This window comes from Nestor notabilis, unplaced genomic scaffold, assembly GCF_000696875.1.
Source record: "Nestor notabilis isolate BGI_N333 unplaced genomic scaffold, ASM69687v1 scaffold131, whole genome shotgun sequence".
NCBI lineage: Eukaryota > Metazoa > Chordata > Aves > Psittaciformes > Psittacidae > Nestor > Nestor notabilis.
In genome coordinates, this window is record NW_009913985.1 from 19,967 (window position 1) to 44,539 (window position 24,573).

Here is a 24,573-nt window from a genome sequence, read left to right on the forward strand (position 1 = left end):
AGAGGCCAATACAAATGTGCAACATAGATCCACAGAGAAGATTATACAGCACATATTCTTATGCAGTACAAAGTGTTCCTGTATCATAACACAATCCTGTATGCATCTGGGGGAAATTATTGTGTAACTGTCTTATGTCTCTTCCTCAAATATATTTTTTTGCACATGAGATATTTCTTCAACACTTTGATTTTTCAAATTTAATTTTAGTCTTTCAGAATGTGCTAAAACTATTATTAGCTAGAAGTTGTACTGTGATGGGAGTTAATTTTTTTTCATAGCAACAGTCAGAAAATTGCCTTTCTTTAACCTTTTAAATACTTTCCCAAAGACTTCAGGCATAGTCATTCAGCTTTTGAAAAGATCCTGGTTTTCTCATGTACAATCTGAAATCTTTGGGTGATCATATCTCACCTGCAGAAGACAAGAAATATGCAGTGTTTAAATATAACTGACTCTCAAATAAATTATACGGAGGTATGTTTCCAATGAACTGTCCTTCTAAGAAAAAGGAAAAGATCGTAAGGACACACTTTCAAGCTTTTAAGAAAACAATCAATTGAATACAAAATATTAATCATTCTTCTAATAAATATCTTCCAATAAATATCCTTAAGTTTGGTAACCTACAGACACAGACAACACATTTTTGCAGTGTTTTCAAATGCAGGAAGACATATGCAATGTTTCCTTCTGAAGCATCACATCCTGAAAAAAATGAAGCGTGTAGGCATGCACATGAAGATTTACAACAAACACAGGCAGGGTTTTGCGCTTGCAAGTGTGTTTGGATTTAGGACTGCTCTTCTATCCCTTAGCGTCTTTCATCATATCACACTGTGCTTCAGGCTCTTTATCTGTAGTTGGGAGGGCCCACGCCTGGGAAGCGTGTGTTTCCAGGTGGATGGCCCGGCATTCCATATCCCCTGGGTGCTGGTGGCCTTGTGACAGCTATGGATGGAGGAGGAAGATTTCCTCCTCTGCTCTGTGGGAGATAGTGGCCATTCAGATCAGGACCTGCATGCTGGAGTGCCTGAGAGGAGTTGGCTTCTTGTGGCTGTCCTGTCTTCTTTGCTTCATTGCCACCCTGTTCTTTCTTGTTATCTGCAATGTGTTTGAGAACAGAATTAAAACATAAACATGCAAAACAGAAATTCCCAGATAGGGAAATCCTTCAGTACACCCCAGAGTGTGCTGAAAAGTCCTGGGCCTCCCCTGCCAACAGCCTGAAATCAAGGTAATGCACCTTCACAATCTTTGCACCCTCTTTTCCCTCCAGTCCTTTCTGCAAGGCCCAGTGGAAGAAAGTGGAAGTTTTCCCCAGACAGCTATATGCACTCAGATATAACCTCTAAATGGTGATGAAGGTAGCAATTTCAGAGTTAAGCAGGCAGGTTTTTAGGCTGCAGATGTGCCTTGCATGTGGTTCTTCCAAAGACAGTCATCTCCAATCTGGGTTGCTTGAGCCTATACTGACTGAATGGCATGCATGCATGATGTGGGAAGTCTAGCATTGTCTGGGGGAAAAAGAAGCAGCCTATGATATTCTTCAGAACAGACTGATATCTGCCTGACCAAGCTAGGCTTTCTAGTAAGGATTGCTACCATACTTTGTTCTCACTGCACCTTCTCCTAGTGAACACGGCACAGAGGACAAACGCTGTCCTGAGCAGCCCTGGATCAATGAAATACAAGAGGAAGGTGCAAGATTTGGACCTGACTGGTTTGTGATGGGTAAGAGGGATCACTGACATTCAGACCAGGCTTTAACTGTTGGTCATTGGGGTTTTTTTTTGCAGGGCTGTGATCTTGTGACTCACTATAGCTTTGTTACAGGATTTTTTATTTAGGCATTGCCTGGTGTGAAATAATGTTATAGTGTTTCTTAAATGAACGAAAGAAAGAAAGATGGACTGGATTTTAAGCTAATACTTGTGATTCAATATTGTGAATATCTTTCAGGAGATTATGGCAAAGGAAAGTCATGGCAGTGAGCAAGAATATGGCCTGGCGTACATGAATTCTTTATATTGAGGAGTTCAAAACAGTCTTTACCTTGGTTTGAGGTGGATTCATCTGGTTTGCCTCCTTTTTGCTGTGGTGGTTCTGTCTCAAAAGGATTTTCATCTTGTTCATTTGATTTTTGTGCCTTTTGTTTATTTCTTCTTTTATTTTCTTCTGCTTGCTAATGATGGGGAGAGAGAGAAGGCATCTTTCAGTGATCTGAACAGCTTCTCTAATATTTAGTAAACCCAAAAATCAATAGTTCTTTAATCCTTACACTTTGTAGCTTCTTTTTAAGTTCCAAGTTTGCTTCCTTGTATGATTTGGATGTAGCGTTGAGATAATAAATACTCAGGCTAAATTTAAAGCAAAACAATTCGTTGTTAGGTAATGTTTTAAATATAAAGACTCTTACAACATTTCTATAGCAACAACTACAGTTGTGTTAATATAAAGTCAGTATTTTTTCCTCATTTATCATGCCAAATCAGTAGTAGTATTTTGACAATAAGCAATATGCTTCCTCACAGTATGAGAAAGGCTGGGGAAAAAACACTGAAAAAGAATTGCTGTCTTTCAATACCCTACATTCAACCTTGTAGTAGCTAAGCAAGATGATCCATAAAGCAAAGCCTGACTGTGCCTTGCATTTTTCTTCATTTTTTAAAAGTTTTCTTTATTTATTTTTAGTATCTTTGCATGTGACCATTCCAGGAAAGTAATAGTACTCGAGGAAAAAAAAAAAAAGGAAAATCAGTGTGGATCGACCACGTTTTCAGAGGACAGTCTGGATTCTTTGTTTTTCTAGCCATGGTTATAATAGAATATGTTGTTAAGTGAATCTTGGCAAAATTTCATCTCAGAATTTCTTATGTAAAATCCTTTTGCAATATCTATTGTATTCTGTAATCTTCTCTGTATTTATTGGCAGTTCTACAATGAAGATTTAAATCCCAGCTCATCTCTACATAGAATTATTTTTTAGATCAGAAGTATGTTAAATAATCCTATATATGTATACAGCATTTTAAAATGCGTTTAAAAGCAAGACTCAATGCAGTTTCTAAGAAAGACTATTCTCGGGTCATTATTCTTTATTAGGTACTGACTGGCTTACAAAAAATGTCTCCTAGCCCTATTTCATAAAGTCTCCAACTCTCAGTCTCATTCCCCTGTCCCAACAGCATAGAGGACATTGTTTATCAAGGAAAGGCCAAGGAACTGAATAACGGACTCGTTGAAAGTTACTGAGAAATAACTCTGCTCCATGGTGAATGGTCATGTTTCTATTGAACTTGCTAAGGATGTAAGATGTGTTATTCTGCCTACTGGACAAGCTGATCAAAGCCACAGCACTTCAGATCCCCTATAGGCTTTTGCATTTTAATAGCTTTTCCATTATTGTGGCAACAACAGCATTTTTGAAAAGCAATAACAAAAACTAGAAGAAAGGCATTGAACACAAAAGAGATATTACCCTTTGTGCAAAGGCACATTAGTTATGATCAAATAAAAGGCTCATGAATTCTTCAAGTCCCTCACCACAGGGCAATCAGCACTGAATTTAATTAGATATTCAGGCAGTGAAGATTCAGAGTGGAAAAAAAAAGCAAGCTTTGTGTTAATATTCTATACGTACACCATCAGCAATATAAAAGGTAGGACAAGTCCAGGGTTAGAGGCATAACCAAACACTTTCCCAAACCAGGAAGGGAAGTCATGCTCCAGAGTTTCTGATATGACTTCAAACATTCTAGTCTTCCCACTATTAAATAGAAAATTTGACAACATATCACGTACAAATATTATGGTAAAGTCAATGCAGTCATACGAATATATAGGTTAATCACATCAAACCTGGGAAAAGAACAATAAACTAAATGTTAACATTATTTAAAGCTTGACACTCTGAAAGGAGTGTTTTTTAAAATAGTATCAATGATCTTATTATTGCTTTGATAAATACAATTTTCTGCCTTATCAGAATTTTTGGCTTTTCACGTAATTCTTCATCTTATACTGACTATTGCACGTGGCTAGAAGCAATCTCCCAGTTATTTTGCTTTGGCCAAAGTTAATGTGGCAAGACTTCTGTTCCTTTATAAAGTGCACTGGGGATTGTGTAGATATCATTGTATTCACAACAGTAATGCATTATTCAAAGCTTTCATTGGAATCAGGATGTCTCTTTTACTATTCTCCTTGCCTTGCTTTCATAATACTCTGTTCAAACCAAAGGCTAAAGTCTTCTAAATTTTTAATTTCATATATTGACTGTTCTGTACTCATTATCGTTGCATGTTATACTACCTGACAAGCAAAGGTGGTGAAAATAGTCCTGGACTTTCTGGGTAGTGTGCACAGGAGAAAATGCGGCAACATCTAAGCTAGATTGAATGCAAGGCACATGTTTGCCCAGGCAAGGCAGGCCTAAGGTTTTAGAAGGGACTGATGAACATGAAGGTCTTGAAGACTTCGGAACTAGAATTAGCTTCACAGCTGTAGCACAGACACATGAAATACTGTGTCAGATGGAGAGAGTCACAGCAGCCAAAGATTGCATCACTATACATTTACCACACCACCATACATTCTGGTACTCCCCTTCTATGCATATGCAGACATTTCCTGAAAGCCATCAACTTCAAGCCAGCAGACCAGACATGCATAATAAGTCACTGCTTTCCTCCTAAAGAATAATTTCTGGTGTAATGACATTTTTTTACATTAAAACTTCCTAAAATAAAGGTTTTCTGTTCTACACTTCAAATAAACTTTCTAGGGAATTGCACAGTTTTATAGGATTCCAGCTTCAGGAATTATCCACAATGAGAAATGTGATACAATTAAACAGCCAACCAGGTGCTAACACTTATAGAAGCTGCATCATTCACTGTGATGGGATAAGGCAGTTCATTACATTAATAACAAAAGATGGATTCAGAACACAAAAAACCTGAAAGGACCACAGTCAAAAGATGGTGGGATGGAGACAATGGTGTACACAGCAGGCAGTGTGGAGAGAAAGAGGATGAAAAGCAGCATGGCCATATAAAAGTTATTGGATCTGGAAGCCTTGAAGACCCTCTCTTGGGGAACGTTGCAGCACATTACTGCCCAGCACTGCAGGTACATCGAAGTGTGGAGGCGGAATACGTTGATCGCTGGGAGACATGGAGCGTAAAAAGATCCCATCCTAGGAAAAAGCAAATAAAAAAGTTACCGCTTTGTTGTTGTACTTCTGTCTTCCTAGTTATGCCACCTGTTCCCATGTCAACGTGTTTTGCAGCCATATGCACTGCACACTCAGAAATCAAGTTCATAAAACCATCGTTTTTTGGGCTTTTTTTTACTGGTCTTTTCTCTTCAGTCTTGCTTTAAGAAGAACTGGAGGTTTTTGGAGCTAATTCTCCATATGAACTTTTTGTTTCAAAGTTGCAAAGCCCTCTTTCTCCGCAAATTAAGTGATCACCTGATTAAGTGCTATCTGCTCCTACTTTGTCGCTTTAATTTAGGTAGCACTTCACTTGTGTTTTATAAGAAAACCCAATAGCTCTAAAGCTAGGTATTACTAAAATAATTTAGTTTTCTCTTGTTTTTCCCTTGGTACATATGGTTGCGATGTTATGGCACTGAAACAGTTACAACAATTTTATGTTATCACACCTTGTTTCCTGTGCCATGCTGACTGAAGTGCAATTACTTTCATTTGCCTGGTCAAAAGATACAGAATGTAAAAGATCAGGAATCTACTTTTTCCTTAATCATTGTCATATTCGCAGCCTCTTTCTTTGATGTGTTTCTGTGGCACTTCTTTGACATACACACAAACTTTGGGCTTTACAGAAGTGGGAGCTTTGACCAAGCAGGAAGTCTGATCACCAGAGTCAATTTAAAGGGGAAAAACTGAGCCTTAGCAAGAATTAACTTTGAGAAGTCAACAGCCCTTAAGGAGGATAATTCCTGAGGAAGACTGGGCATCTTGCATGACAGCTCTACACGCTGGTATCTTTTACAACTCATGTAAAGTTCAAAGCCAGGATGAAACGTAGACCTCTTGTCCTCTACAGCTAAGGATTAATACTGCAGCAGCAGCGTTTTATAGACATTCATATGCCTGCACGGATAAGAGTACATACATTTGTTTTAAGGGTTTTTTTCACACGGGACACATGGGAAAAGAGTGGTAAGGTATTTTGAAAGGCTGAATTTCAAAGCAAAACAGTACTGGCTAGGTGCTTGCTCTAGCTAGCAGACAGTACAAAAATAAGATTCACCTTTGTAGCTTTTTACTGGTTGGTCTTACCAGCTCATTGCAAAACCCTGATTCATCTGGTCTAATAATCTTAGTTCAGAACTAGTTTTGAAGTGGTCTCACTGACTGCTGTCTACCAAAGTTTGATATATACTGTGTTACACTTCCATCAAAGTAAAGCAATGGGACAGGATCAGCATTTCAGAAGAATCTTTCATAGATACAGCAGTCCTGAAGATGCAACATGCTTTGCCACACCTACCAGATCATGCCTTGGTTAAAGATCAGTCCCAGCACATTTCCACTTATATCAAATTCAGAATATGATGGCTGAAAGAAATAATACAGATGCTTTCATTAGGCTTGAAGTAAAACTTTTAAGATGACTTGCAGTAGATTACAACTGTCCAGCGTACTGGCATTGTGTTGTAAAGCCTCTTGTTGCATCTTACCAGTGAATCATGAAACAAATTAATGACTCAAGACCATCATGCAGACTTTAACACAGCTTGTGGTATGTTACTGAAAAACTTTTTGAGATTTCTTTGGAGAAAGCACTAATGGAGAATTAAAAATAATTCTGAGTAATAGGTAAATTGCAAAACTGTTCAGAAACATGCTACTGGAGTGGCTAGTGGTGGTCAGCCCATGTGCCCTCTGATACAGTACCAGCCATGAGGCTGCTGTGATTTAATTCCCATTTGAACTATAACAGTATCTTTCATATTTTAAGTTACACTGTTGAAGAATTCCTCTTAAACATTGATTGATGTTGCCAATCATTGTCTTCCCTGCTTAAAATTAGTATCTTCTTATTTGAGTGTGTTTGTTTGTTTCAAATTTTTACTTCAAAATTCAGCTATTTGGACTTGTTATCACTTTGTCTGTGGAAGAAAGCACAGTATCATCAATTTTTGTTTACAGTATAGACACAACAGATAATTCTTTAGTCTTATATTTCTGAACTATTCATCTGACCCTTTCATTCTGGCTTTTCAAATATTTAATCTTTTCCACATCTCTTCTTTTACCTTATTTATTAGTGTCTAATTCATGAACACTTCCATTTGCAAACATTGAATACACTACATTTGAAGAATGACTGAAAGACACACGCACATATGAGTTTGTGCACATGTGAATCAGAACAAAACTTTCTGGTAAGAAATTGTAGCTGTAATCTTTTGCTTTCCAGCTAGATGTCTGATTCAGGCATATTATTCATATGGCTTTTCACTGTCACAAGTTCTGATTTAATCAGCTTTCTCAGAAAGTTTTGTTACAGCATAGCTGGTGATTTGCATGATCACCACAGTAGGTGGACAAAAAGATCATGAATAATGTGTATTTACCAGGTATTAATTAAATGGATGACTGGTAGAGAGAGGAAAGTGCATGACGTACAAAACCAACTATTTCTGTATGGCTGAACCAAGACAAAATTGCTCTATTAAAATCATCAGTTAAAGTCATAATTTTGAATTGTACTATGTTATACTTTTGGAGAGCCCCTACAATCCTCCTGTGCATTTTTGTGTATATGTACAGAGATATATGTATATGTTTACAGCAAACTGCTATGTTTATGTTGCACATGTTTAGGAATCTGCTTCTATATGAGGACAGTTTAAATAGATCACTAGTATTCAACTGGAAAGCTATTGACTAAGAGGAGCTGTATAGAAAGCTAGAATATAACAACTGACATGGAGACAAGAATAGGCTCATACAGAATCAAATAATGTGTGACTCTTCTTCCTAACATGGGGGGTAACATTAACAAATAATCTGAAATTTATTCTTTAAACAAAAAAAAAAGTGGTTTTCCACGCTACATGCAAGTTAATTTCTGGAATTTTTTGCCAAAGGACATTTCGGTTGTCAAAATACTTAGTCTAAAAATTAATGGATAATAGGTACACCATGGACACTAATCACAGAGATACAAGTAGATCTACTTCCTAGGGAAGATTTTAAACTCAGATAATTCCAGAAATTCAGCAATTTCCAGTTTGCATTTTCACTTCTGGCTTTTGTTTCAGGCAGCTTACTGGACCTGAGGACCATAATAGACCAAACCATTACAGCCACTCTTATAAGCTGCCAAATAAAAATGTCAGTAATAAATTTGTTTCAACATCCCTAACAAGCAGATGTGTTGTTGACACTTTAAGAACAAAAATATATAATGGAAATAAATATCCCCCTTTTGCTGGATAAACATGCCACAACTTCCTTTAAGAGTGTTGAAGCCCTTGTGTGTGGGCTGTGAGTTTCACTCTTGCTGCTTATCACCTCTATCTTCTTCAATTTGTATATGGATGAATGATCAGAAAGAAGGATGGCATCTGTGTAGCTCTTTAGTCTAGATCCTTCATTAAAGCTCTTTCCTTTATAGGCTCTGCTCTATTGATTGAATTACTGTATTATATTCTCTTAACATCCCTAATGGCAACAAAAAAACAAGAGAAAAAAATTAAGTCTGAAGTGTTAATGGATGAATGTATGCATCTTCATCTGACAACTGGCACTCCCAGTTGAAGCAAAAATGTCCTGTAGTTTACTGTGTGTCTCTCAACATTGGAAGATTCAGGCATTTCACAAAAAATACATCTAGTAGCCCCATCCAGCTGTTCAGGATGCCCAGGGTCATCTAAAATAGCACTAGGCACCTCTGGCTGGGAAGGTCATGAAAAAAAAACCGAGTTCCTGGAAAAAAGGTAGCTGATTCAGTGAAAACAGCAAGAACAAAGAAGCTTCTGGAAGCCCAAATGGAACCCAAATCATCCTTCATGAAGAGTCAAACCTGAAAGATATCCTACAATCTGCAGGATGGCTTTTAGGCTTGCATTCGTTCAGGCTCTTTCATTGATTGTGGATATCCTGAAAGGGAAAAGATCCAGGCTATCACTTCAACATGTTTGGAAAATATGTTTGAGCCATTTCTTGTCAGATATAGCTTTGGCTACAGTGATTGATGTGTTCCCCACATCCAGCCTTAGCTATTGCGACAACTGTGGAACATCTGAAAATATGAAGAAGCTCCAAATGCAGTCTAAATATATGAAAATATGCAGTTCCAAAAGCTGTATTGGCTCTCTGCCCAAGCTGTATTGAATTTTCTTCATTTGATTTTGATATTACAAGGGTTATAACTTGTTTGTCCAAAACGATCAGCTGGTAGTCTTTGTTTCCAGCCCTACATCAGCCCTGTTCGAGACACACTGTAGAATTAAGAGAGAGAAATCTAAACTTTGCTATAAAGCCCAAAATTTCATGGGGCCCAGCCAACAATGAGATTGCTATACCAGAAAACTGTGCTTTATTTGTTTTTCTTAAAAAAAGGCACAAAAAATTTCTCTTCCTCTAGAAAATTATCATTTCCTGAGAGGCTACTTTTAGTTAAAAAAAGAAATTTGTACATGTGTGAATTAAAAATTTTGAGGAAAGGAGGACTAAAAGATGGCAGAACAGCTACTTTGGCTGCTCATGCAGATGACATTAAATAACCTAGCTCTTTTCCATACCTCTTGAAAAGTACAAAAAAGCTTCTAGATTTTCACAAGCTCTGCCAGTACCCTGACTACCAGTTAAGAGATGAAAAAGCAGCATCAGACATTACAGTGTAGGTATGTTAGCTGGCTATGGTAACCTAGCTCAGTTCTGTGTAAAAGAGTGGAAGTCTCATTCCCAAGTGAAGAGCTCTACACCCACTTATGTTATAGGACTTACTACATTTATATCAGGTACATTACTTCTAGGAAAAATATATAATAAGATTTCTAGAATAAGTTCTTTCATAGTTTTCTCCACTAACACTGTGTGCTAGAAGGCCCTATCCAAAATCCTGTAGAAATCAATGAGATTGTATTCTGTGGAACACGGAATAAGTCTTAAAATTGGAAATGTGTGAAAAATGTGTACCCAGTCTTCTTACACTATCCAATGAAAAAAAAACCCAACATTTCCTAAGGCTAAAGAATAACACAAACATTCAGGCACAAGCAAATTCTGAGAAAAACTAACACAATGCTGTTCAGGTATTTTGAAGGTGATGTGCCTAGCAAGCTGTTAATTCTGTAGGATTGAAAGGAAAATGTAAGTTACTACAAAAATGTGAAGTGATAATCTGACAAAGGCATTTAAAAATAGCAAATCAGATACTTACAAATCCATACTCCAAGTCCCAGCACCAGCAGTAATTGAAAAACCTAACAAAAACAGCTCTCAAGAAATCACCAATTAGAATTGTGATGTATGTTGTCATCGTGTCGGAGACAGTCAGCCGCACAAATTCCTGTTAGAGCAATATTTTGGTTGAAGCAATTAAATAATTACAATAATAATGAAACACTGGACTACATCCCTAATTGTGCTTACCCTGCTTCAACACGGAAAAGACTGCTTCTGCTCTACATTCACCAATTATGAGAAATGCCAGGAGAAAAACTGCCCCTCATTTGCCAGAGGTATGCTTTGCTCTAATTTGTGCTCATATTATCAGATGAGATTTTCAGTGTATGATTAGACTGGGAAAGGCTTCCAGCCAAGATCGCTGCTATAACAGAAAGCTGAGCTGATATCTTAAACTGCTTTTGATCTCTTTGACTGTGGGAAAATTTAATAAAAAAGGAGTGGCTTCTTTCTCAAGGAGCACAAACTCCCAGTATATATGGAGAGGAAAGAAGAAAATCTTAATGGAAGTTCTCATTCCTCCACTTTTAGTAAATAAACTAAACCCTGCTGTAACAGGCCTTACCCTATAGCCTAAAAGGCTATTACTCTCCCTCATCTGAAATTAAGGAGAAAATTAGTGCAGTGATGAGCTCTTCATGTTCTTAGTTTATTATTCAGTGTCACCAAAAAGAACAGAGGGGCTTTTTTCCTCCCTGATGCTCCACGATAGTGATACATTCAGTCATGAGGCGAGATGATCAAAGTGATAGAACAGAAAACATTGTCATTCAGTGACGATTTCATTCTCATGCACAAAACAACAATGGGGCATGAGCAAATAGAGGAAAGGGGGCTGTTAAAAATATTTTTAAATTACATTTTGTATTAATAATGAATCAAAAAAATGACTGAGCAGATTTACGATTAGCTACTATTGTTCTTTCGCATTTTGTTACTTGGTTATAGACAGAGATGCCTTCTCAAAAGTACATTGCTCTAACAGCTTAGATGTATTTCCTTACTGAGCTACTTCATTTTTTATAGACCTTTTCTATAGGTCTGTAGTGATCACAAACAGATACTGCCTTATCAGAATTCTAATAAGATTTACCACATTTATTAGGGCTTGTGTCAAACACAGCTTCTCAAAATTGCTAAACAGGTTTTGCAAGACAAATATGGGATAAGGAAGAAGGTAAATGAAAAGAACAGTGAAAAGAAGCGGGTAAAAATGTTTTAGCTCAGGAAAAAGTCCCACATTGTGCTTTTCCTCACATTTTCCTCACCTTAACTCCACTTACTAGCAGAAATAAAGAGGGTTTAGATACCATACCTTGTAACAGATAATGACCTGTTTTCAAATATGAGCTCAAGCAGTTACATTACCTGTCCTACCATAGTTTCCCAGCACGGCCCTCTGGGGACATCTGCAGGGTCCACCTGTATTGGAGGAGCAGTAGAATTTTCTGGAATAGTACCATTGTACAGACTAGCTTCCCATATTGTCATGTTATACTTGACTATCTTTTCTTCTTCCAACTAAGTAAAGAAAGAAATGGGGTGGAAAAAAATACAGCATGAGCTTGTTATCAACTCACAACCTTTTTTACTCCAAAACTCCCATTACCAACTCAGGCATGGACATGATTTACAGTACAGAAAGAAAAGAACATCTTTCACTTGTATGTCTGTGACTGGCTGGAAATCCTCATCCTTGCCCATCTACATATTAAAATCAGTGAAGGGGATTAAATAGCTTGCCTTGAGATTGATTTCATCCATTAAGGCAATAATGAAAGTGTAGAGATTGCCAAGAAAAAGAGCAAAGATTCGTCCCAGCTGCCATCTTAGAGCTATTCGAGGGTGGTAGTTTTCCAGAGAACTGATTACATCAAATAAAGTTGGACAGAACATTCCTAAAAGTGACATAACCATGTTCACCTAAGAGAGGAAAAAAAGGGAAACAAAAAGTTTATACGGAAATGTTACAGGCAAGTGCTTTTGTAATAATTGATTTGAGTGTACTGTGTATTTCCATTACTACCTTTCATTTAATGAAAAACAAAATCCACTCTGGGAGTCACAAGATGTTTTCAGAAAGGAAGAAAAGGATGGAAAGTTGGTTGTTACCTTCTGCAGATGGATATGTGATATTTTTTTTTTTTTTTAATTTTCCATTTCACTTAAAAATAATCAAATGTTAATTATTCTGACTAGAATGTATATTTAAAACAAAATTCTGCTATCAGAGAACTTAGCAAAATCTACTTCCAGTACTGTTTTATGCCACGTCTCTACCATGTCTTCCCAATAGACGTAGATATTCTATAGAAAGATTCCTTCAGAAATACTGCATTAAGTCATATTTATCTGAGATCTCACCCAAAATTAATCATAGATGTCACAAATCACGAAATTATTGAATATCTCAAGTTGGAAGAGTCTCATAAGCATTATCAAGTCCAACTCTCTGCTCCTTGCAGGACTACCTAAAAAATACAACTAAGAGCATCATCCAGAGGCTCCTTGAACTCTAATAGGTTTGTTGTCAATCGCTTCCCTGGGGAGCTAGTTCCAGTGACCAAACACCCTCTCTGTGAAGAACCTTTTCCTAACATCCAATATGACCTTCCTCTGATGCAGCTTCATTCCATTTCCTCATGTCCTATTTCTGGTCACCAAAGAGAGGAGATCAGCGCCTCTTCCTCCACTCCACCACTTGAGGAAGTTGTAGACTGCCATGAGATCGCCTCTTGAAGATGAACAAGCCAAGTGACCTCAGCCATTCTTCATCAGTCTGGCCCTCAAGACCTTTCACCATCTTGGTCACTCTCCTCTGAACACACTCTTAGTAATCTGATTTCCTCAAATTAAGGAGCTCAAAACTGCACACAGTGCTCAAGGTGAGGCTGCACCAGAACAGTGTGGAGTGGGACAATCACCTCTCTCAACAGGCTGACTATGGCCGGATGCACTCCAGGACATGGTTGAGCCTCTTGGCTGCCAGGTCACGCTGCTGACTCATATTCAACTTGCCATGAACACAAACCCCCAGGTTTCTTTCCACGAGGCTGCTCCCCAGCGTCTCGTTCCCCAGTGCATGTATCACCAGGATTACCCCATTCCAGTTGGAGAATCCTGCACTTGCTTTTGTTAAATTTCATACAGCTGGTGATTTCCTGGCTCTCTAGTCTCTCTCAGACCTCATGTCCACACTATGTAAGCAAATTCAAATCAACCCTGCTTCTTTCTGCCTGATTTTTTTAGAAACCTCTGATATGATTAACTCTTCTTATTAGCAATATGGAAATATAACAAGTTTACTGAAGGCAGAATGAGAAAAACAGATAATTAGCTTTTATAGAAAGTTTGAAATACAGCATAGCTTATAAATTCTACAGATGAGTGAGGCACTCAAGTAATGTAACATTCCTAAGTGATTGCTGGAAATTATTTGAAAATTTTGGTTCTAATTCATTACGTCAGCCAAAAATGAAAAGAAACAAAAAGTTTCAAAGCGCAGTTACTCAATTTCATTTTAAAATAGACCTGTATTACAAAAAGTGTGCCTTTGAGGGACTAAAAACAGCAAACAAGAAACAAAAAACACTGCCCTAATATAAGTCACAAAGGTGGTTGGAAAACACAAATATGCTTATTTGAGATTAATCATATTAAAACAATTAAGCAAAAATAATCTATTTAGTCACCAAAAAAAGAAAAAAATTGCTCACAGAAGTCTGTCTTTGAAATGAGCATTTATCAGCGATGCTGGAATCCATTTTGCTAGAACTAATATTATACATATTTCCTGCTACCCAGAGAGTTAGGACTGCTATCACTTCTCAGAAATAATATGGCAGCAGAAAGACACAATGACAACAAATAAATTCACTCACAAATATGTACATTCCCACTCTTAAAACGTTTCATCCATAGACTAGTGTTCTTAGTTAAAAAAAAAAAAAAAAAAAAAGGCCTTGTTTTTGTGGTTTCTCTATTCTTGGTTTTAATGAGTTCTAGAGCTAATTACTGGATTCTTGCATTTTTGGACTATTAGTAGTTCATTCTGTGCTTGGCTTGTGGAAGCCTATAAGCAGTACATAGACTTCTTTTAATGATTACAAGAATTCACTAATGTTTCCTATGTATTTAGATAGTATTATTTGTAATTGGGATTACCTTGTCAAAATAACAAGGAGTCACTGTTACCTCATAACACTCAGAAAAGACACAATGACCAAAAACTTGTAGCTATCATCTCTTGAAGCACTTAGGTTTATAACTGAAAAACACACAATTTATGTTTGGCTCTCCTGCCATATTTCACCTTATTACATAAAGATCTGTGCTGGGTATCTTATATTGATGTTTTAAATAAATCTTTTATAAGAATTGTGGATAATCCTGTTTTCACATATTGTCTCCAGTTCCATTTAACCGAAGACTTTACACCCAACATGGCACAAGATGGCAAAGCTGCAGGAGTCATCTATAGCCAACACAACTAATTGTGTATTCGTAAAATTATTGTAACAGGTTGTATATCCTGTTTTCAGTAGAAAAGTTCTGTCCTGATGCAATACTTGAGACAAATGTAAATTTTGGCATTCGTAGCACTGGCAACCACCATCTACCATTCCTTCCCTTTGGCCTTTTCTGAATCTGGCTTCTACTGAATTCATTTGATGTCCCTTATTTTTCATACTAGAAGACATAGCAAATATGTATTTTGGAAGATGTATGTCCTTCTGGCACTTTCAAATACAGTACCTGCTAACCTTATCGAAAGGTTGTTGCTGTGTGGGAGAGGCAGGACAGAAATCACTCCTTTTCTTCCTCTTGAATGATCAGTATTTTCTGTATTTTTATCATGTTTTGCCTTTTTTATCACTTATCTGAAGCATGTATATTTTTTCTCATTTGCTTTCTATCTGCATTTTTCCATGCCTTGACTATTTATGCTCCCCATCTCAAGAGCATTTCTAATTCTGGAGAAAAAACATCATAAAGATAAGAGGTGAAATGAAGCACAGAATCTTGCAAAGCTGAAAAGTGAGAAATTATTACAACCAAAAATGCAAAATTTTACTGAGACACATTGAGTCTTCAAAATCCAAAAACTATGATGGGTTCTGTATATCAAAAGCATAAACATTTCTCATGTAGTTTCATAGGTATATTTTCTATGCTTTTTGGTTTCTGAGAGGGATTTTGCTGAACAAAGAAATCGTCCATTGAATCATCCATTCAATTTTAGCCACTTCAATCTGGTTTGATTTCAGAAAGGAGCTGATTTGTATTCTGGACTTCTTGTCCACTTGAAGCTCAGGTGCTGGAGCAGATTTTCTCTCCCTATTTTTATCAGTGACAGTTCTACTGGTCTGTGTGACTTTAAAAATGTGGAACGATATGGCAGACTAGGGGCAGCATGCCAGCATGCATACATGCTACAATTATGGCTGATAGCCAATGTTGTCTTATATTGTTGTCTATATCTGCTGAGTGAGTTTCAGAAGCTGTCTCTGCCTTAATAAGAGAATTTTCTGTAAGAAAGGAACAATCAAGAGGCATCCACTGGTTATTAAAACCCTGTCTGAAAACAAGTTTTTTATCCCTCTGTGACCTTAAATACTCCAGAAAATCAAGTCCCTGTGTTACACTCTGAAAGGCAGAAAATTACTGCTTACAGAAGCTTCTCCAGCTGCTTTGAATCTAGTAAGAAATCCTGTGACTGCAATCACATGCAAACACCAGCCCCCCCAGCATATTAAACTGTGTCAACACGACACGAAATATTGAACATTGACTGCTAATTGATTAAATGATAAGTTCATTAAGAGCAAATAGTCTATCTAAAACTAACAATAATTGCAGTAGTTATAGATTTGTTTAGCACTGGCTGCAGAAATCACTGATAAATACCTATTTTTCTCAAATAGTTTCATTTAAAAAAAAAAAATTAACCTAGAAATTATATTTCATACTAATAAAATTTGCATGATGATGTCTAGAATTAAACAGAGCGTTGACAACATGGCTTAATAACTTTAATATAAATGTACTCCATATCCTTAATTAGGAACATTAAAGTAAGTAGCAGGATATTTTTTGGAAAAAGATCTGTGGGGTTGTTTCAGCTAGCAAGACCTGAAATATTAAAGCTATTCTTTCTTGACACTGGGAAAAAAAAGTAAACAAAAAAAAACAGATGTAAAACTCCTCTTTGCCTGAGTGTTGTTAATGATTCTGATTCAGAGAATTCAGTCTGTCTCCTCATAAGTTTTCTTTGCTTTTAAGTAGGTCTATTTTTAAACAGTACAGGAATAAATTTGAGAAAACAAGATATCTCAGTTCCAGAAGGATGCTCACATTGTCTTCTTCTCCTACCTCTGCGAACTATCTTCTATCAAATGAGAAAAGTAATTTTTTTTAGTAATTTTGATCCAATTTCAGAACTCTTTGCCAAGGGAATCACTTCATTATTCTACATTTTACCAAATTTCCAGTCATGGGGAAATTGTCACATGATGCAGAATCATCTTTCACCCATGACTAACCACCAAGGCAAATCCACACGTGAGAAGCAATGCAAAGACTGATGAAATCCCATATCAATCCCAATCTGTCTTTTTCCTCTATTTTCCTATGTTTCATGACACACTAGGCAGCTATATCTGAACTGCTATCTAACAGAACTAGGTGCTACCAATGTGGAAAGGGAGTTTAAAAATTTGCAACATTATGACTGGATGGTCAGAGAGGAAAAGATGTTGTCCACAAAGTCACCAGTGGCACTTCATTAGGCTATGAGTCTCAGGAACAGATGACAAAAAAAGTATTTACCTGACACCATAATTATGAGTAAACCCTTTTTTACCCTTTAATACGTCCAGCGTGATGAAAAGAAATTTGTTGCAAACAAATCTTACTATTTTTATGAAGAATGCCAATCTTTACATACTATTGCTTGAATTGTATGCAAAAGCTGCACCTTTTTTTTTGCTATAAGTAGTACGTTAAGTATTTATGGGGTATTTTTCTGATCAAAATCTCAATTCATTTATTAATTATACAAACATAAGAGAGCCTGATCTAGAAAACTCTAAACGGTTGTTGAATATAAGCCATATATTTAAGTAAATAAGTGCTAATATCCGAGCAAGGGCAATATCTTATACCTCACAAATATGTTAATTTTCTGTCAATAAGAAAAATTCTTTAGCCAAATATTGGGAATGTTGCCTTTTCTACCGTCCTCTAGAGACATATCTGCTCCAGATCTTAGTTTTGTGATACAGGGTCTCCTTAGCAGTACTTTTTTGTAAAGCAAAGGAAAGCAATGAATGTAAACATGTCTATCCTTAACTACTTTCCAGATTGCAGCATAAGCTAATATAACAGCTTTCAGTAGCACAGTTCTTGTTCCTACAAATCTGTTACACCTTTCAACTGAGAGAGAGCTGAATTCCTCCTGAACTGTCTTCATCTGTGTCGTGGTTTAAGCCCAGCCGGCAACTTGGAACCACGCAGCCGCTCGCTCACTCCCCCCCTTTTCCTTCCTCCCCCCGCTCCCGGAGGGATGGGGAGGAGAATCGGAGGAATGTAACTCCCACGAGTTGAGATAACAGCTCTCCAGTAACTAAGGGATAATACAAACCACTACTGCTACCAATAATAATGATAAGAGGAATAACAAGGGAAAAGGACACAACCGCTCACCACCCGCCGACCGATACCCAGCCCGACCCGAGCAGCGATCTGGGCCTTCCGGGTAACTCCCCCCAGTTTATATACTGGGCATGACGTGCTGTGGTATGGAATACCCCTTTGGCCAGTTTGGGTCAGGTGTCCTGTCTCTGCTTCCTCCTGGCTTCCCCTCCTCCCTGGCAGAGCATGAGACTGAGAAAGTCCTTGGTCAGAGTAAACATTACTTAGCAACAACTAAAAACATCGGTGTTATCAGCATTGTTCCCAGACTGAAAGTCAAAAACACAGCACTGCACCAGCTACTAAGAAGGAGAAAAAATGGCTGCTGTAGCTGAACCCAGGACAATCTGCTAGTCCATTGTCACATTTAGAGCTCATGTGGCTTTAATCCAAGCAGTTTTGAACACAACTTTTCTTTTCCATCAGATCAAAATGTAGCAACTTTTATCAAATAGCCCAATGTCAACAGCCCCCTTTCTCTGATTCCAAAGGTGAATTGCTGGAGTTTTTTATGTTACTGTCTTAGATTTCGGTGAAGAAAATTAAGAATTTCCTTTCCTCATTCCATTGTCAACCATCCCAACAGCTTTTTGAGGCTGGCATCTTTTTGCCTTACCTTGTATCAGGTATCTACTTTACATTTCAGTTCAGAAGAGGAGCTTGAAGTAACAAAGAGCTAGATTTGGAACATACAGAGCAGTGTGTGCCAAGAAAGTAAAATCTGCTGAGGTTTTCATATAGCAACACTGACTGGGTGTTTTACTGCACACTGTTACAGTAAACACAATCACTACCACCATACACCTGTATCACGCAAGGCTTCAGCTGCTCTAGAAGAAGCAGATTAGGTAGAAAAAAATGGTATTGGACTTTTGGAATGGGCATCTGAAACAGCAAGGCATGAGTTTCCTCGTATTGCTATCCACAAGGCCCCAAATAATTTTGGATATGCCCACACACCAGTCACTTTACTTGGGCCAGCCTCGTCAGGAAAGCAACAACAGACTGGGCTCCTTGCAAACATCTTATGAGTCCACAGAGTGGCTAGAAAACAATCTTAAGAGCACATAAGAGGGAAGGTAAAGGCCTCAAATGAAAACAAAATATAAAGGGACATTTGGAAGAATCAGTCAAGGAATAATCGTCTTAAACAAGTAGGAAGTAGAGAGACAAGGACACTTCTTTTGTTAGAAATTTACCATCTGCACTCAGTGTATTTAAATTCTCAGGAAAAAAAAGGCAACATGCAGAGTAGAGGAACAGTTTCAAACCACATCTATTTTAGAAATGTGCTAGCACGAACTTCATTTCTTTCCCACCACCCGTAGTTCTCCAGACCTTCCAGGGCAAATTTCTGGGATCTTCTGACAACAAAAAAGATGAGGTAGCCGCTCCCAGCAAGCGTGCATAAGGCTAAGAAGTTAGCAAGAACCCTCAGAAATCGAGTCAAGTGAATATTTTCCTCTTTTCGGCTCTCCTGCTCTTCCACAATAGCTTCCTACACTTGTTAGAAAGAAAAGAATATTATGAGTACTTTAATGGTCAAGACTCCACATTGCTTCCCTAGTTGTTAGAAGTCAGTTAAATAAATTACCAAAATGTGAATGCAGACCTGGGTAACATGTTTTGACATGAGCTTACGTTGTGTCATAAAATCTGGTTTAGATGCTGGCAGACCTGGGGGTTTTGTTTCCCAGTGTTTGCTTTGCTTCTATTGAGTGTGTCCCCACTGAGTCCCATTATATCTGTACTCATGTGCCAAAAAGAAACCAGCATGTTCTGTGAGTTTCTGGGGTGCTGTGAGGCTGAGTGACCCAGCAGGATAAATGTGTGAACAGCTGTCAGAAAAGGAGCTGACACACCTTTAAAATGTGCATTTGTGAGAAAGAGAAAAAAAGTTCAATTCTGAAAGTCAGCTATTTAGAAGGAATGAATAGACAGTTTAGATGTAGGAATCCCAAAAAAAAGTCAGAAGTGCACAGCTTCAGACTGCAGAATAAAACATTTGTTGGCCAGTGCTGATAAATGTTAAGACTTAGGTGTAACTATACTCTGCATTTCTGACTTGTCAGCAGAAAGGGCTTTTACTCTGAAGTGTCCTCATGAAAGGGAGTTTGGTTACAGCTTCTCACTTTGGTATAAAGATCAGTTGCTCAGAGGGGAAGCTGAACTCCTGCATTGCAATAATTACTCTGCATGGTTCTGTTTTTCTTACAGCTTGTGTTTGTTACATATATGAAAGGCTTGAGCAAAACTCCCATGAATTCACCTAGGCCAAGACTTCACTCTTTCTGACGTTCCTTGGTTGTTTGCAAAGATCGCAGTAAAGCTTCATGAGTTTATTTCTTAGAATTGTCTCTGTCTCTACCGATTTGTATGCCTCTCCAAATAGCTTTCAGCAACTGATCACAGTAGGTGGGTAGTGAAAGGAAGAATGGGAAGGATGTTGTGTGCGATTGGATAATGCAACCACTGCTTGGTCCTCCAGCTCCCGTGTTCTTATGTTGTTGGTGTGACTAGCACCTTGATTATTACCTGGCAACTCCTTTCCAGTGTATTCCCTGTACATTATTACATTTGAAATTAAACTTTCCTTTACATGCTGCATTGGTGTGTCCAAGTGACCCCAGTGTAGAAAGACACTCTTTAACATTCAACATACAGAATATATCCCCTTCATTGTTTTCACAGTGGTGCATCTCACATCCTGCCCCCGATTCCTCATATAATGACTCTTGAAGACAACATAGCCTATAAATTGAAGAGGCCTGAAAACACCTTGTATTGTCTTGCAAGCTGGGCTTTATCTCATAATAAATTTGAAAATAAAAACTTTATTTTATGCAAGGAAAGTAACCTCTTTTTCTTACTGAAAAGCAAGTATACACCAAATTTCTGAGGCCAATTCTGATATGATGAATATCCCTTTATAGATGATCCTACTGCTTTATCTTACAGTATCTCTTCCGTGTATCAAGAGAAAATGATAATGTGAGGTTGGCAAAATGTCACTAGTATTTGAAAAAATGTTTTTCAGACAAGCACCATAGAAATTGGAAGACATCAGCGCTGAGAAAAAGAAGATTATTTTACAGTAGAAACATTTTTGTAAAACTAGTATTGCAGTCACAGAGAACACAAAAGATGTTATTAATGCTTTTTAGTTCCACAATCAAAAAGGAAAAAATTAAGATGGCAAGGCACAAAGACACATACTCAAAAGGGTATAGAGCTGAAAATTCTTGTTTCATTTTCTAGGGTCCAAGCACAGTTAATACTTGACCTTAGTTCCGTCTGATTCACACCAGTATGAGAGACAAATCAGGTTACCTCTCCTTAGTGAGCTCTATTTTACCTTAAAGCTTGTCGTGATGGAGGCAAACTTATTATCTGCTGTCTCAGGATTTCCAATCAAGTAGTCCCAGCTTGTGAACATTTTCCAGCTGAAATTAAAACTCGTATCATCCCCACCACCATCATCATTTGCATTCTTTGCCATTCTACAAAAGCCAGAAAGACAGATGAAGTCCTAGTTAGAAATATTTCTGCTATGTGAGCATGATTTTTAAATTGTTCCTGAACTCTGACATTGTTACGAAGAAAAAATAAAAATTTATTATTTCATTTAGTAATATTGTACTAAATCTGGAAAGTTTAGTCTGAAACAAGAGAGAAGGATGGAGATTTTCATAGTTACACAATTTATAAGCACATTTGGATGAGAAAGAATTAATTTATTTCATTCACACATCAGAGAAACTCTGCTGGATGAGAAATTCAATAAGAAAACAATGTCAAGAAGATCTCTGAGATGGAAAGCTGAAGAACATCCTGAACTTTCATAGATTTTATTAGAGACTTCACAAAGAAAAAAAATCTAAAATAACAAGCCAGAACAAAAGGTGGTTATTTCCATATAACAGTGCTACTAGTAAGGCTTCCTTTTAATCTCCTATGCACTTATAAAAAAGATTTATAACAGTATCCAGAAACTTCAAATTATTTCTTTAGTGATTTGACTTAATCTTAAATACTAACTTCTTTATTTCAAAGCATTGTCATTCATGTAATAATAGTGGCCTTGCTTCAGAGTATTTTATCACTTAATTCAAACCATAAAGCACAAAGATGGAGTATATCGGTAGGGTACAAACCATCTAGCCTTCAGTGTCACATTGATTTCTTGGTCAGGAAAAGCTCACTAATGCAGCACAGTTGCGTTATTAATATCAATACCTTCTACATACCACATTTTTAACAGTTCAGTAAAATACATACTGTCAAATCTAGGAAGAGAGTAATAAGTAAATAATACCTGAAATCTTTATGAGCTGTCACAAACCAGTACTAGGGTTGGGGGTTTTTTTGCTGCTCATATACAGAAGGGACAGAAATCATGAAAGGTTCTTGTTAGGATCTATCGTGCAGCTGATTTCTAGACTAAGATAACTCCTCAAGAGTTCCTAATGAAATAGTGAAGAGTCTTGTGGTTGGGATATGATTTGAGACCAGAAATATTTTCATTTTACGTTATGTACTGGAAGAGCTCCAGAGAGGAACCTTAAGTATAAATATTTTCCCTAATTAGAATAATAAAGCTTATAATCCTCCCTACCTCTTTTACAGGGGTATTCCTTTTCCCAGAGCTCAGTCAACAGCAGAAAAATGGTATCACCTTCTATTACACTGCTTTTAGTTTCTGTCACATGGCCAGATGGGAAGTTAACATGTACAGTTAATTTTTTCCCAAAAAATATTCCTTCATTTGTTCCACAGGGATTTTCTGCTAGAGGATTTTTTAATTTTTTTTTTTGTCTGAGTAGCAGTCATTGAAATACAATTGTCTGACACTAAAAATTTTCTAAGTTTCACAGCTATATAATAAAAAATAAAAAAAGTATTTTTTAGCCAAAACTGTTCGTTTTTTATTGTACTACTTTGTTCCGCCTCCAAAATACATATATGTAACTGGAGACTTTATTCTTTTCTTCTGAAATGCTTCTTTCCATATGCAGAAGCCATGTCATATTTGAAAAACAGAACATGAATTAATCTAGTGCTCATGCCGGTAAAGAATACTGACTTCAGCACAGAACACTGGAAATACATTAGCTGCAGTTTTCTCTGTATTGACAAGTGTCCTTGAATCTTGACCTGCAATGCTCTGATTTTTTTCACTGTAGGCATCTTTTAAAGCCACCACTACATCTGACTGTATTGTTGTAGTAGGTCACCTTGCTTGAATCAAGATTATAAAAAGTTATACTCCTTGGCAGCTTATCTCCTTAGAAACTATCAGAATTATCTAAGTTTATTCCAATAATGAATTCAGCTATAAAAAAATAATTTTATTTCATTTACATTCTGATCTTAAGACAATATTCAAGTCCACAATTTGAGATCCAAAAAGCTAATGTATCACCAGTTATACTGCCTAGGCCCTGTTTCACTTATCCCTATGATTAAATTTTTACTATGGCCAGTAGCATTAATTCTACACCACTGTGCAGATGTGAGCACTCCAGTATAGTCTTGCTGAGACTCATTTACTGCTGAGTGTGAATTACACACAGTATTATTTGCCATATGTTTCTTTCTTTCTTCTCTTATTCCTTCGTAAAAGAATTTAACTCACATAAGGTATGATTAAAGGTAGAACAATTGAATTTCCTGGATGTTAGCTGACATTCTGCTAGATGCAGAGTATTATGAAAAGATGGGCTGACAGCTCTGATCCTTACTTCATGCACTAATTTTTCATTTGAAATTCAGGAGGGAAGTGTTATGTTATTTCAGCAAAGATTTTTCCTAGTTTGACAACACTGTAACACAGCTGCTTGTGTAAAACCATAGATAAATAAACACAGACTGAAGGAATCTTACATGGCTTAGACCTTGCACTTGATGTTGCATTGTCCTGCCCTTAAAAGTACCATATTTTTAAAAGGTAGTCTCAGTGGTCAGCAGTGGAATTATCTGCCTTTTTGAATGTACTTTATTCGAGATCCAAAGAGAACTTACGTTCGAATGACAATCATAAAGCTGTAGCCAATAGTCCCAACACCAACAAGAAAATATGAAAGAGGCATCCTGAACTTGAGCCATCCAATTGTCCTCTGGTTATTGTAGTAACCATAAAAGAGTACAGAATACTGTGCAAAGCCCTGAAAAGTCATCAAAAAATATAATGTCATGTCTGTTAAATACGCATGTAGTCAGAAATTGTACCAATAGCAGTGTACTGAAACATCCATTTCAATGCATTCTAACAGTTGTAAGCATCACTATAATAAATGTCACAGGATGAAAAAATCTCTCCTTTCATCTAGAAAGACCTAGAATACTTCACGGCAACTTTCAAATCTTTTATCTTTAAAATTCTTCATGGCATTCTACGGTTTTATGAATGAAAAGGTTTTTATCCACAT

General features: G+C 37.1%; 1 protein-coding gene across 1 annotated transcript in view; it reads right to left on the minus strand.

Annotated features, from left to right (window-relative positions):
* Positions 1 to 2,168: 2,168 nt before the first annotated feature.
* Positions 2,169 to 24,573, minus strand: part of TMC1 (transmembrane channel-like 1) — a 59,220-nt gene continuing 36,815 nt past the window's right edge. The window contains exons 9-19 of the mRNA XM_010023435.1: positions 24,167 to 24,309; positions 21,501 to 21,645; positions 19,449 to 19,643; positions 12,197 to 12,376; positions 11,822 to 11,974; positions 10,428 to 10,556; positions 6,522 to 6,589; positions 4,961 to 5,200; positions 3,644 to 3,769; positions 2,284 to 2,360; positions 2,169 to 2,185 (exon numbers count right to left, since the gene is read on the minus strand). Coding sequence (XP_010021737.1) covers positions 2,169 to 2,185; positions 2,284 to 2,360; positions 3,644 to 3,769; positions 4,961 to 5,200; positions 6,522 to 6,589; positions 10,428 to 10,556; positions 11,822 to 11,974; positions 12,197 to 12,376; positions 19,449 to 19,643; positions 21,501 to 21,645; positions 24,167 to 24,309 — 1,473 coding nt within the window. The remainder of the gene's footprint in view (positions 2,186 to 2,283; positions 2,361 to 3,643; positions 3,770 to 4,960; positions 5,201 to 6,521; positions 6,590 to 10,427; positions 10,557 to 11,821; positions 11,975 to 12,196; positions 12,377 to 19,448; positions 19,644 to 21,500; positions 21,646 to 24,166; positions 24,310 to 24,573) is intronic.